The sequence below is a fragment of the Mandrillus leucophaeus genome, unplaced genomic scaffold (assembly GCF_000951045.1).
Source record: "Mandrillus leucophaeus isolate KB7577 unplaced genomic scaffold, Mleu.le_1.0 Scaffold22, whole genome shotgun sequence".
Taxonomy (NCBI): Eukaryota; Metazoa; Chordata; class Mammalia; order Primates; family Cercopithecidae; genus Mandrillus; species Mandrillus leucophaeus.
In genome coordinates this window covers 254,774-267,519 of record NW_012102254.1, presented here as the reverse complement: position 1 = coordinate 267,519, position 12,746 = coordinate 254,774, and the positions used below count along the sequence as shown (strand labels likewise).

Sequence of the window (12,746 nt, the reverse complement as noted above, 5' to 3'; positions counted from 1 at the left end):
AAAAAAAAAAAAAAAAAAAAAGGTTGTCTTTATTTGCCGTCTCCAGTTCTTCAGCCCTCACTCTCTTCTCCACACACTCTAATCAGGTTTGTCCCTCTCTACACAAAACTGCCCTTGTCAGGGTTCCCAATGACCTATGCACTGCCGAATCCAGTGGTTTGTTCTTCACCCTCACTGCCTCGGCAGCATTCAATGCTTGCTCCCCTTGGCTCCTGAGTCCCCACATTCTCAGATTTCTCCTGGTTGTTTCTGCTCAGCTTCTTTGATAGTTCTGCTTCATATCTCCCCTACCTCCACCTCGTGGAATGTCCCAGGGCACAGTCCTGATTGCTGTCTCCCTCTACACTCATTTCCTCCCACCCCACCTCATCCAGGCCTATGGCCTTACATACTATCCTTTCACTCACTATTCCTCCCAGATCCAAGGCTCCAGTGCTGATCTCTGTCCTGAAGTCCAGAGTCATACACCTAGCAGCTGACTCTGCAACTCCTCTTGGATGTCTATCAGGCATCTCAAGGATTACATGTCCATAAATGATCATTGGATTTTCCTCTCCAAATCCACTCTTCTCCAGTCTTTCCCAGATCAGTTTATGGCAATTTCATCCAACCAGCTGTTAATGCCAGAAATGTAGGAGTCATGCTTGATGCCTCTTTTCCTGCCCACATCCATGCATCAGCAAGACTTGATTTTAGCTCCAAAGCATACCCCAAAGTGACCCCCCTTCAGTGCACCTGCCCTGCCCAGGCCTAGGCCCTCCCCTTCGTTGCCTGGATGAGGGCAGGGGCTTCCACTCTTATTGCAGAATCCTTTTCTGAAAGCAGCTGGGATTATCTAAACAAAAGCTAGCCCAGGTCATTCCTGCTCAGAGGCCCCCATTGCTCCTCATCACACCAAGAACAAAACCCACATTCTGCTCTAAGGCCGTTAGAGCCTGGTTTTGCTGACCTTTTCCCTTCTGCCACCACCACCAATCACAGACACCTGGGCTTTCTTTATGTTTGGCCCTGTCCAGCTCCTGTCCCTCGGGGTCTTTTCCCTGGCTGCTCCTTCTGCCTAGAATGCCCCTCCTCTTGATTGCATCCTGATGTCACCTCCTCTGAGATTGCCCTTCCCCAGGCTAGCCCATGGCCCTCATTCCCTGGTATTTTCCTGTTGCTGGTATGTCCAGTCTGTCTGCAGCTACACTACTCTTGAGCCTAGCCTGCTTTGATAGAGCAACCTCAGGAGACAGGCTCACCCCAGCACCCACCCTCAGTCTGCACCTGGTACCGGCAGAGGGAATGCCGATGGTCGCGTGTCGCCGCTGGACTCGCGACTAGCCGAGCACTCCCCACTAGAGGGCAGTCCCGCGTCTAGCTCGGTTGGAACGCGGCTGAGGCCCCGCCAGTGCGCTGCCACAAAGTTCCACCCTCTCTGAGTCCTCAGGCCGAACCCCACTTCCATCCCGTTCAGGGAGTGCCGAGGCCAGCCTCAGGAATGGGTCCCGTGGGTCAGGCCCCGAGTGGGCCACAACCTCTCTGGGTCCGACCATACGGGGCGCTCTGCCTATGTGCGGGCGCAGCATGACGCCCCGTGAGAGGGACCGCTATTTCACCATTGAACAAATGGGGAGGATGAGGCCCCCGCACGGAGGCGACCTGTCCTGCGTCACGCAGCAAATGCAGGGTCCACTCAACCATCTGGGGGCTTGGGTATCCCGGGCCCGACCCCGTCCGGCTTCCAGCTACGACCCCGCCCTTCCCCACAAGAAAGGCGGCGGAGTCGGGAGGGACGCCGGGTTTTAGCCCCTCCCCCTTTGGCCGTGGGGCCGAGGCGGGGCGCGGCTGCCAGATGTCGGGGCGGCGGCGGCGGGAGCTACGGAGAGCGAGGAGCCGCGCAGCCAGGCGGAGGCTGAGGGCGCCGCTGGCCGGCCCGCCCAGCCCTCTCCGCGCGGCTCCGCCGGGGTTCCCAGAGGAGCCAGTAGGCTCAGTTGGGGCCCGGCACGGACATGCACAGCGCTCGGCTTGACAGCTTCCTCAGCCAGCTCCGCTGGGAACTGGTGAGGCTCGGGAGCGGGTGCGGTTAGGGAGGACGCGTGCGGGGTGCCAGGCTGCTGCCCGGCCGGAGCAGCAGACGGGTGCGAGGTGGCTGCAGCGTGCCCGTCCGAGGCGGGGTGGGGGCGGCGCGGCTCATATGGCTCAGATGGTCCGCGTCGGGTTTCGGAGGGTTGGGAACTGCGCTGAGCATCAGATAACAACATCCAGCTGGCCGTGCTGCTGGAACGGCGCGGGAGGAGAGAGTGGAAGGGGGACTTCTTTGGGGGTGGGGCATGGGGCGGCAAGGGACTAACGAGGTGCTAGCACTGCTGTGAACGCCCCCTACTTCAGGCTGGCCTATGCCTCCCTTCTCTACCCCTCACCTAGCAAGCGCTCTTTCTGTGAAAAAGGCTTTGGGCTTTGGGAGCTGAATCCCCCTCCAGTCCTGGGCAGGACCTACTTCCCTGCTCAGGCCCACAACACTGCCTGCCCGCCCGGCCTGGTGGCGGGTGTCGACTTGCCCAGCCCTGCGTGCTGCAGCCTGCCGGACTGCCACCAGGTCGGTGAATGAGAACCACACCAGCTTCGAGTGCCAGCACCCCATGCCTGCCCTGTGCTCACTAGCACCCTGCTGCCCAGGCCAGCAGGCCTATCTAACCCTCCTGGACCCTCTGTACTCTGGGCTGACCTGGTGACAAGTGATACCTCTCTGACTTCTGCCCTCTCTTCTCCTCAGTTGTGTGGTCGGGACACAGGCTCACCCCCGATGCCTGGTCCCCTGCAGCCAACCCCCCAAACTGGCCCAGATGTGCAACCCCGCCACCAGCTTAGGGCCTCAGGTGCCTTGGAAGAAGACTCAGTCTGCTGTGTGGAGGAGGAGGAAGAAGAGGCAGTGGTGACAGAAGACAGGGGTGCAGCCTTGGGAGGCCCCAGGGAGCATGCCCTGGACTGGGACTCTGGCTTCTCGGAGGTGTCAGGCAGCACATGGCGAGAGGAAGAACTACCTGTTCCCCAGCACCCAGCACCCTCAGCACAACCCCTTCGTAGGCAGCGCCTCTCAGTCAGTGGCCTCCCCATGCCCGGCAGGGCCCCTGTAGCCAGTGTACCACCTGTCCACCGTCCACGGCCCAAGTCCACCCCAGACGCCTGCCTGGAGCACTGGCAGGGACTGGAAGCAGAGGACTGGACAGCAGCCCTACTGAATAGGGGTCGCAGTCGCCAGCCCCTGGTACTGGGGGACAATTGCTTTGCTGACTTGGTGCACAACTGGATGGAGCTGCCTGAGACAGGGAGTGAAGGAGGTGACGGAGGTGGGCACCGTGCCCATGCTCGGCCCCCTCAGTTCCTGCTTGGCCTCTCCGAGCAGCTTCGGCGCCGGCTGGCCAGGGCTCGGCGGACAGCTATGGCAGGAAAGCGGCTGTCATGCCCACCTCGCCCAGAACCTGAAATGCCTGCGGATGTCTCACGCTTCGCAGCCCTCATGAGCTGCCGTAGTCGCCAGCCCATCATCTGCAATGATGTCAGCTACCTCTGACCCTGCCCTCCAGCCTGGGACAATAAAAGCCTTTTTTCTAGACTGTCCTGGCTTCATACCCCTGAGGCACTAAGAGGCAGCCCCAGCCCTGTGAGGCACTGCCCAGGCAGACAAATCTGAAGAGCTTTTTGTCTCTGTGTGAAGGTCCCTGTCATGCCCATGTCACACCTGTGTGCATTAGTGCACTGTGTTCTATCATCCATCCTCTCCACTATGCCTTCCTTGAACAAGCATTTATTGAGTGCCTACTGTGGGCTTACAATGTAGTGCTTGGGATCCAGGGCTCCATTGAGCTAGGTGACGGGGTGGCTGCCTTGTCACAGCTCATAGTGCAGAGGTGGAAAGGCAGTGTCTTCCTCTTCACCCTCACAGCTCAGCTCCAGCACCAACACCCGCAGCCCAGGAGCAAGTACCTGGCCTGTCACCTGCTGAACCAGTTCTGTCACCCTAGTGGGGGTGGGGTTTAGGGGAGATTGGAGAGGTGAGCAGTGGCAGGCAGTGGGCAGCCTGGCATGGACTAGAGAGGGTGCTGGCAGGCCATCAGGAGCCCAAGCCAGGAGCAAGAGGTACTCAAGACAGGAAACATCTGAAACTATTTTAGGAGCAGCTGGTGAGGCAAGCAGGAGGCAGGAAGCTATGGGTCCCTTGGGAGTGGGCTGTGAAGTGGGGGCTGTGCAGCGTGTGGGGAGCCCATGGGGCTGGCCAAGTAGGCAGCTCCTGAAGACTCCTCCTCAGGCTCTCGGCCCTCACCCCACCTCCAGCCTTTTTTGCTGGCTCCATTTGGCAAAAGAATGCTTGGGAAGATGTGAGGAGCCCAGAATGGGGCTGGGAAGACAGAAGGCTGTGTGGCCCCTAGCCCCAGCCTCCAGGGACTGGTGGGGCCTGTCTAAAGCCCCGGTGGGCTCACCTGAGGGGCAGGCGCTGGGCCTGCTTTTCAGGCGACCATCCGGCGGAATAGAGCAGGGCTGGGCCGTGCAGCAGCATCCTCACCCTCAACCCGTGCTGCTCCTAGAGGGAGAAAGGTCAGACACCAGCTGGGCCGGGCTGGGCTGAGCCTGGGCGTTGGGGTAGGGACAGGGCACACCTGAAGATGAGCCAGCAGCAACTCCAGGGTCCTCTCAGGCTGCCCAGCTGGTACCTTCAGACGGTCCCAACAGGTCCACTTCAGGTGATGGAACTGGAATGAGGTAGAGGAGGAGTGAGAGACTTCTTACCTACCCCCAACCCCCATCCCAGTTACCAGCAGCCTTTCCTAGGGGAAGAGCTGGACTAGCAGGAAGCAGGAGCCAAGGGGTGGAGGGTGGGGGGGAGGTGGGATCTGGGCCCAGAGTCTCAGCCCCCTCCCCGCCCAGGCTGGGGCCAGCACAGGAAATGGGGCTATGGGGCCCGCACAGGGAAACAGACGATCCATCACATGGGCCAGTCGTGAGGGTGGGGGATGAGGGGGTGGTGCTTCCTGAGGAAACCCACAGCAGGGCCCCTGCAGCCTCTGATAAAGCTGCTTGTTCCTCAGAGACAAGGCTGGGAGCTGAGGGGCACATCCTGTCCCCCAATCTTATATGTATTGCCAGTGCCTTGGGCTACTCATTGGGACACGGGCAAAGGCCACAGTGACCACCAGGGCCCCACTGTCCCAGAGACCCCAGCAGGGATACAATGCATACAGGCTTCCTCCTCCTGTCCCCTCTTTCCTTCCAAGAGTCTTGGGGTTCTGGTACCTAGAGCTAAGGACAGAAGGGCAGCTAGCAGGTATCTAGAGACAAGGACAGGGGGTGCCTATCAGCCCCCAAGAAAACACTGGGGTCAAGCTGAGACTAGGCTAGAGGTGAGATGGGGGCTTCTCCTTGCCCTGCTCCACTCCGTGGACAAAGGCAGCCTGTGTGCTGGTTAGAGGCAGGGTGCCTTAACAAAGGGGCTCTGTGTACTATGTCCAGAGGGACCCCAGGCTGCTGAGCAGAAGCCCAGTGCTGGCCCATGACCTCTGCCCTCTCCCCTCGTGAGGGCATTCCTTCTACCCCCATCCTTGCCCCAAGGAAATGCCAGCTGCAGAGCCTGAGCACATGGCTGGAGGCATTCACAGCCCTGCAGTCACAAGAACACAAATCCCCACAAGCCCAGGAACACACACATGTGTGCCCACATGTATCTCCATGCAGACCCACATTGAGGACACAGGAAGATGGAAGCCCTGCACTCCCATCTGACACACAGATGTGCAAACTTGCTCCTTCCATACCCACACTCCAGGGATACCCAGACCCCGGGTGCACTCACAGCTGTGACACAAACACAGGGCTGCAGACGCCACACCTCTAGTGGCAAGCCTATTACCCTTTAACTCAGCTTGCAGGAGGTAGGCCAGGGCCCCTGTACCATGCAGGGGGAAGCTAGACTCTTTCTGGGGCTGAGGCCCTGGTCCCCTCCCCACCACCTACCCCTCAGGGGTACTCCAAGGAAGGAGGGGACTGTAGGGGATGTCTGGCTCCACTAATGAGTTAAAGCTGCAGCTCCCCCAGATCCTGGGCTTTGGAGGGTTGGGGGTGGGGATGGCTGACGGCTGCTTCCTGTGTCTGCCGGGTCCCAGCCTGGCTTCATAGCAGGAAGAAGGCTGGAGGGAGTCTTCAGGACTCCTGCACAGTCTGAGTCTCAGTGAGAGCTGGCAGCTAGATTGGGGCCTGTGTGGGCAGGTGCAGGGGAAACCTAGGCCTAGTGGGGCTAAGGGTGGGGTATCATGGGCTCACCGTCTGGATGGCTGGGGCAAAAGGCATATAGCGGATGAGGTAGTTTTCAGCCAGATGTAGGTAGCTGTGGCGAAAGGCACTACGAGGCCGTGGCCCACCCACCACCTTATACAGCTCTAGGCCCAACAGGCCTGCCACGGCTGCTGTAGTGGTGGCAATGGCTGGGATAATCTGGCCCACAATTCGCTTACTCTGCCAAGGACAAGAGATTTTGTGTGGGCCCAAGGCGTAGGGCCAGGGTTTGGCCCCCACCTCCAGGCCCGAGCCTCAAGGGGTAGGGTTACCTGGGCACGGCTGACGGGTGGAATCCCATAGTTCTGACATCGCAGGCTAGCTGCCGCTGCCACAAAGTCCACATGGAAGTTGCTGTCATCATCCTGTAAGGTCCAAGTCAAAGTAGTGTTAACACTGCAGCCGTGCCCCTCACCATGGCCCACTGTGTGCCACTGCACAGTTCTGTGGGGGGGTGCCCCCCATCTCCTCTTGATCAGACAGGCTGAGGTTCAGGGAATGTGAGCTGCTTCCAGGGCCTTGCTGGGAGAATTCAGGCCAAGGGGCTCCAAAACTACCTTATTAGCTCCTGACTTTTCTCCACAAACTCCCCAGCCCCACTCCTCACTGCCACTTGGGCTCCCACCTTCTCAAACATCAGAGGTTTCAGGGGAGGGCCCACAGTCCAGAATTCCAGGGCTTTGTTCAGTTCCTTCAGCTGCTCAGGGCCTGTCAGGGGAGGGGATGTTGAGGCAGTCCTTAGCCCCTGTCTCCTGCACTCTTCCTGGAGCCCTGTGCCTATTCTTGGTCTTTGCCAAGCCTGTCACTATTCCCTAATCAAATCAAGAAGCCCCCTTAATTAATGCTACAATCTCCCCTCTAGAAGCCCCAGTCTTCACCCATTTGTGTGCATGACCTCTGTGACTCTGTCCTCACTTGCAGGCCATAGCTAGGCACTCCCCAGGAGCCAATGGATTTATTTACTTATTTATTTTGCCAAGAATCTGCCACAAGAACTGGGATGTGGTGTAGGCAGCAGGGAGAAGACCTACTGAGGGACCAGAGAATAAGCCTGAAGCTATGGAGGAGTGAGGTTAGGAGGCCTGAGAGGTAGCGAATTGGCTGTAGATCCCCTAGGGCCTATCTTCCTTCTGCAGCACAGGCTGAGGACAGTTCAGGTTCAGGCCTTTGAAAGACAGCATGGGGGGCCAGGGCCAGGAGCCTCACCAAACTCAGCAGAAGCTGAAGCCAGCTCTAGATTACTAGCAAAGATGGGGGCCATCTGTTGGGGGTCAGGCTGTGGCAGCAGCTTCAGCAGCTCCCTGAGTGCAGTTGAGTCCTGTGAGCCAGGCAGCCCATGCATCTGGGCATACAGGTTGGCAGCTGCCAGTACGTAGAGGAGGTGCATGTCCTGTAGCCAGACCAAGAACAGGAGCAGAGGCATGGGTGTGAGTGAGCATGTATGGGTGCATGGGGTAGGGGTCACTCTCCATTTGTGGATCTGTTTGAGTGTCTGCCTTTGCCTCACATGTAGACACCCATATGTGCACAAGCATGGCTGTCTCTGGGCATCTGCGCATCTCTGCAGAATGCAGAAATGCCAACCTCTGCTCTGAGGGGCCACATCTCTATCTTGGAGCTCCCTAGGGAATCCCACTCACTTGGTTGGTGTCAAACTCCAAGGGCTGGGGACACTGTTTGGGACCCGACCAGAAGGGAGTTCCATCCTCAAGCACCTAGGTAGGTAAGTAGAAGCTGCTGGGCTCAGTCTGGTCCCTCTGAGCCCCCAGCATCCCAACCCCTAGCCACACACTTTATTAGGTGGGAAGTGCCTCAGAAGCTGTTTGATGCCATAATGGAAGCAGAGTTTCCAGTGGCCAAGAGCCCACGCCACACAGTCTTGCCAGTTCTGTGGACGCAGTCTCAGGACCCCAAGCACCAGCTTCAGTAAAGTGAGTGTCTGTGGCCCATCCATGTCTGCCAGGGAAGTGTGTGCCCTGCAGAGAGAGGAAGAAGTGTGAGACTGAGTCCTGCAGACTCGTACTTGGAGCCCTGGACTCCTATCTGCCTCTGTTGGTGGCCTTACTGTTGGTGGTGGTTGATGGTCTCTGCAGACAGTCGGAAGAGTCCCTCAAACTCATCCCGGGCCCACTGTGGAGGAGGGAGGAAGAGTGAGGTGTCAGGTGGAGAATAGGTCTGCAGCTGAGGGCTGAGCTGGGTAGGGTGGGAGTCTCCAGGGTGCTTCCTACCTGCAAGGTGTGCTCGGCTGTGCTAGGGAAGTGCCGCACGGTACAGACAGGGTAGGGGGCATCCTCAGAAGCTGCAGCTGAGGCAGGGGCTCTGTAGGCCTCAGTCACATGTGGCATGAATACTTTAGCACTGCCCCGGGTGCCCAATGTGCCTGCCTCCAGCAGTGGCTTCAGATAGTGGGTGCAACGAGCAGCTACATAGCGCCCTGGCAAGGGAACAGCGCGTCAGAAGTGGGGCTGGCACAGCTGTGGGCAAGGGACTGATCTCCAAAGTCAAGCACTCACGGGCCTGGAAACTGTCCAGGGCAGCAGCCACGCCATCCACATGGGAGAAAAAGTTATCCCCATAGATGTGCTCTGTGGTGGGATCCAGTGGGTAGGTAAGCGGGATCACCTGTAAGTCTGGGTTCAGGCGCCGGGCAGCTGCTGCAGCCACCTCTGCCTTGGGTCTCTGGGAAGACGGCAGGAAGATGTTGTGTAGGAAGCTGTATGGGAGGACGGTCTGGGATGCAGGAGTGTGGGGAGGGATCAGTACTCACACCAATGTCCTGGGACCTGAAAAGGAACTGACGGCTGAGATTGGAGCGCTCTATGTGGTCCATGTCGACAACAGTCAAGCCCCCGCTGTTCCTGGCCCCCAGTCCCACTAGGGCAAAGACTTTGAGCAGCTCACAACCAATGGCACCAGCACCCACCTGTTGGCAGGAACAGCCTTAGCCAGAGAGGCTGGGCTGGCTCTTCTAAAGGCACTCCCAGTCTCACCCCACAGCTCACCAAGAGGTAGTGCTGGCGGCTCAGTTTCTCCTGAAAACCAGCCCCAAACACTGCAATTTGCCCATCATAGCGGTTGCCTCTCTAGGGGACAGAGATAGGGGTCAGTGATGGCTACTGGCCTGCATCTCCTTCTTACAATGAGTTTTCTGAATCAGGACCGGGAGGCCATTCCTTATGTTTCTCCCCTAGTCCTGATTTTGGACAAGGCTTGTACCCCTATCCCAGGCTCTCACCGGGGCGCAGTCCTCAGGACTGGGAAGGAGCTCCCCATCTTCCGGAAGACAATCGAGGGCATCAAAGTAAAGCCACTGGTCCAGAGGCATGAACTTCCTGGAGATTGCCTAGGGGCAGCACTTCAGGCTGGGCACTGCTGCCACCTCCTGACCCCTTCAGATCCTGGCTGGAGGCTACACCCAGGTTGGTGAAGCCTCCAGGGCTGCTATCTGGTGCTGGGTGCCCTCTGACACACACACCGATCTCCACATCTTCCCAGTACCCCCCACACCTATGCCTGTGCCTACCTTCAGCACTTCCTGGGCAGCTACTGCACCCAGCATGGCCACCATAGGGCTCAAGACACCTCCACTGCTTAGGGCGACTGTCCGCACTAGGGCCTCATCCAGTGGCTGTTCCAGTGGCTCTTCCTCTGTCCACTTCAGTGGTTCCAGGTCCTGGGCCAGGCCCACCACGGTCTCTGCATCAACCTGTTGGTAGGACTCTGTGGCACAGTAGCCCCAGCCTGAGCTCCACTCCTGACTCAAATCCTTCCAGCCACCCTCCATCCACCCTGTTCCACAGAAGAGGAAGCAGAAGCCTGGGTGGGAAGGCCTGGCCCTGCTGCCAGCCTGTGCAGCACCACCAGAGGATGTCCAGTACCACACAGCAGCCCAAGAGGCTTCACTAATCTAAGTGCAGCTTCCAACACAGATCTGAGGCATCAGGGTGTAGCAGGGGTCCCCAGGATGTGTGCCTGGCACTTCCATGGAACCAGCCTCTACTCTAAAGGCTGCAGTGTTGGAAGATCAAACTTGGATTTGTGAACGGTCATTGTTGCCTCTGGCAGATGGGACCCCAATAAATGACAGAGGCTGGGGGTGGGAGCAACAGGGCCACTCACAGGATCCCAGGGCTGGGGTGGCCGGCCATGGAGATGCTGGAACTTGTGCAGTGCACAGAAGGCCTGATGCAGGCAGTGGGCACGGTGAACTTCCTGGGAGCTCTGGGCCACCACATGGGGCTGGAGCAGGGCTGTGTCCAGGGACTTCTGCAAGGGCACCTGGCTCAGGGTCTAGTCCAGAATGCTACGGGCCCCTCAAGGCAACCAAGCTCCCCTACCTCAGATGCACTTGCACTCACATGTCTCACAGTCTTGGGTCTCTTGACTTCAATGATAGCCCCACCACGCAAGTACCGAGAGAAAGTTGTTGTGTCTCCAATCTCCAGGGACCCATCCTCTGAGGGAGGTCCAGTCTAGTCAGTATGATCCTTGAGCCTGAGTAGTTCCCACACCCCATCCTATCTTGCATCTGTGTCCCAGACCTTGCTGCACCCTATAGAAGATGGAGGGAGAAAAACCCATTCCAAGGGCCAGGCTGTGCTCACTCCCAGTGGAGGCTTGGGTGCTGCGCCTGGAGTTGGAATGGGATTGGCTTACCCCGCACATGGATAGACCGGGGATCACAGTCGTTGAGCTCAACCATTCCCTCAATGCCTGAGAAAGTCACCAAGTCTCCGTCACGGAAGTAGTGGGTATTGGCCCCTTTCCTCAGAGTGAGAATTCCAGGGGAGCCCTGAGTAGGGGGAGGCTTGGCTCAGGGGTGCCTGGACCTGCCTTCCACAGGCCCTGGCAGCCTCTCCTTGGTCAGCAAGTGAATGTCTACAGCTCAGCACCCACCTGAGAGATGTGCTGGATGGCAGCTGTCAGGGGTTCTGCCTCTGTGGGGTCCTGCACAGTGAAGTCCTCACCAAAGTCACAGAACAACTGCCTGAGATGGGGTGGTAGGGGTCACTGAGGCAGCTTACAGGTTGTACTTAAGGATAGGGGATACTAGGGCAGGGCCAGAGGGCCAGAATTGGGAGAGGAATGCAAGGAGAGGCTTGGGAACTAGAATTTGAGAGGGTTACTGGAGCAGGTCTGGAGGTTAGGTTGGAGGAACCAGAGGGCAGGACTGGAGACCAGAATCAGAAAGGCATGCTGGTATAGACCTGAGGCTGGTTGGAGGGGCACTGGAGCAAGCCTGGAGCTGAGGACAGCATGGGGCCAGTTGCTGGCTATAATACGCTAGGCCGGGCAGGCAGTCTTACTCACCCCACAAGGCCTCGGGTGTCAGCCGCCAGAAAGCAAACTCCATGCTTATGGCACAAGGTACCCACCTTCAGCTGCTCCTCCAGCTTCGCAGCAGTCAGCACCACCACCTGGGTGGACACTGTGATCAGCAGGGCTAAAACCACTGCCCAGCCCTTCCTGCTCTTGAGGGCTGCAGGCCTGAGCTGACCTGGAAGTCCAACAGCAGGTCCTCAGTGATGTCACCCGTGTGCACAACGACCTGGACAGCTCTGTTGAGCTGAGCCAAGAGCTCTTGAGAGGCCTCAGCTCTGCTCCTTTCCAAGTCCTGCTCTGAGAGGAGAAACTAGGGAGAGAGCCAGTGCAGCCTGAGCAAAGACAGGAGCCCTCTTGGGCCATGCCCCCACCTTGGTCTGGCAGCCCATAGCCCCCCAGGACACTTACCTGGGCAGCCAGGTCGGACCAGCAGGTGGGGTGAGGATCATGCAGAGTAAGGCTGCCCACACCCATCAGGACCAAGTTCTTGGCCACCTCAGCCCCCAGGCCCTGCAAGCCTGACACCAGGACCCTGGCTCCCTGAATCCTCTGCATGGCAGGTGAGCCCAGCACATACCTGTGGATGGCAAGCAGGAGGCAAGCAGTTGCAGATCAAGGTCTGAAGACCATCCCCCATTCTCCACCCCTCACCTCGGGCCTCACAGCTGTCTTGAATACAGCTCCTCATCCAGCAGCTTCGAAGCATCTAGGGCATCCATCCTCAAACCTGGGGCCGAACAGTAGGCTGCAGCGCTCAGAGATAGGGTCTTTGTTTAGGAGGCGGTGACAGTAGGGGCCAGTGCCCTGCTGTAGCTAGTGCAAACAAGAACCAAGGCCAAGGGAATAAGGGACGCTGCTGGTCACAGCTCTCTTCCTGGCTCCTCTGGAGAAAAGAAAAGTGAAAGTGAAACTACGCTCTGAGCAGGCTCCTAATCCTGCCTCCAGACTCCGGCCCCAGACAGGCCAATCAGGGTCTAAAACCTGGGATGAGTTCCAGGACTCCAAGAGGTGATCAGTCTCTGAGTGTCAGACCTGAGGGTGGGAGGCATGGGGCAGCCACATTCATACATGTTCTTATTTTCCTTTTAGACTTTTATTTTGAAATAATTATAGACTTG

At 58.3% G+C, this 12,746-nt stretch overlaps 3 protein-coding genes across 3 annotated transcripts in view; 1 reads left to right on the top strand and 2 right to left on the bottom strand.

The window, feature by feature from the left end:
- CDHR4 (cadherin-related family member 4) overlaps positions 1-1,447 on the bottom strand; it is a 19,140-nt gene extending 17,693 nt beyond the window's left edge. The window contains 1 exon segment of the mRNA XM_011981135.1: positions 1,274-1,447. Coding sequence (XP_011836525.1) covers positions 1,274-1,447 — 174 coding nt within the window.
- A 385-nt stretch (positions 1,448-1,832) lies between these two features.
- Positions 1,833-3,596, top strand: FAM212A (family with sequence similarity 212, member A). The gene is made up of 2 exons (XM_011980885.1): positions 1,833-2,042; positions 2,756-3,596. Exons 1-2 carry the CDS (start codon positions 1,992-1,994, stop codon positions 3,551-3,553), a joined length of 849 nt encoding a protein of 282 aa, XP_011836275.1. The 5' UTR covers positions 1,833-1,991; the 3' UTR covers positions 3,554-3,596.
- Positions 3,597-3,767: 171 nt separating this feature from the next.
- Positions 3,768-12,527, bottom strand: UBA7 (ubiquitin-like modifier activating enzyme 7). The gene is made up of 24 exons (XM_011980884.1): positions 12,292-12,527; positions 12,037-12,205; positions 11,804-11,938; positions 11,617-11,723; positions 11,203-11,293; positions 10,963-11,098; positions 10,665-10,762; positions 10,426-10,572; positions 9,830-10,012; positions 9,542-9,649; positions 9,309-9,389; positions 9,074-9,229; positions 8,820-8,985; positions 8,535-8,740; positions 8,372-8,436; positions 8,099-8,282; positions 7,947-8,021; positions 7,513-7,696; positions 6,932-7,014; positions 6,579-6,671; positions 6,295-6,486; positions 4,638-4,730; positions 4,461-4,561; positions 3,768-4,000 (listed from the first exon to the last, which is right to left on the bottom strand). The coding sequence occupies exons 1-24, from the start codon at positions 12,345-12,347 to the stop codon at positions 3,871-3,873; spliced, it is 3,039 nt and encodes a 1,012-aa protein (XP_011836274.1). The 5' UTR covers positions 12,348-12,527; the 3' UTR covers positions 3,768-3,870.
- Between the last annotated feature and the right edge of the window lie 219 nt (positions 12,528-12,746).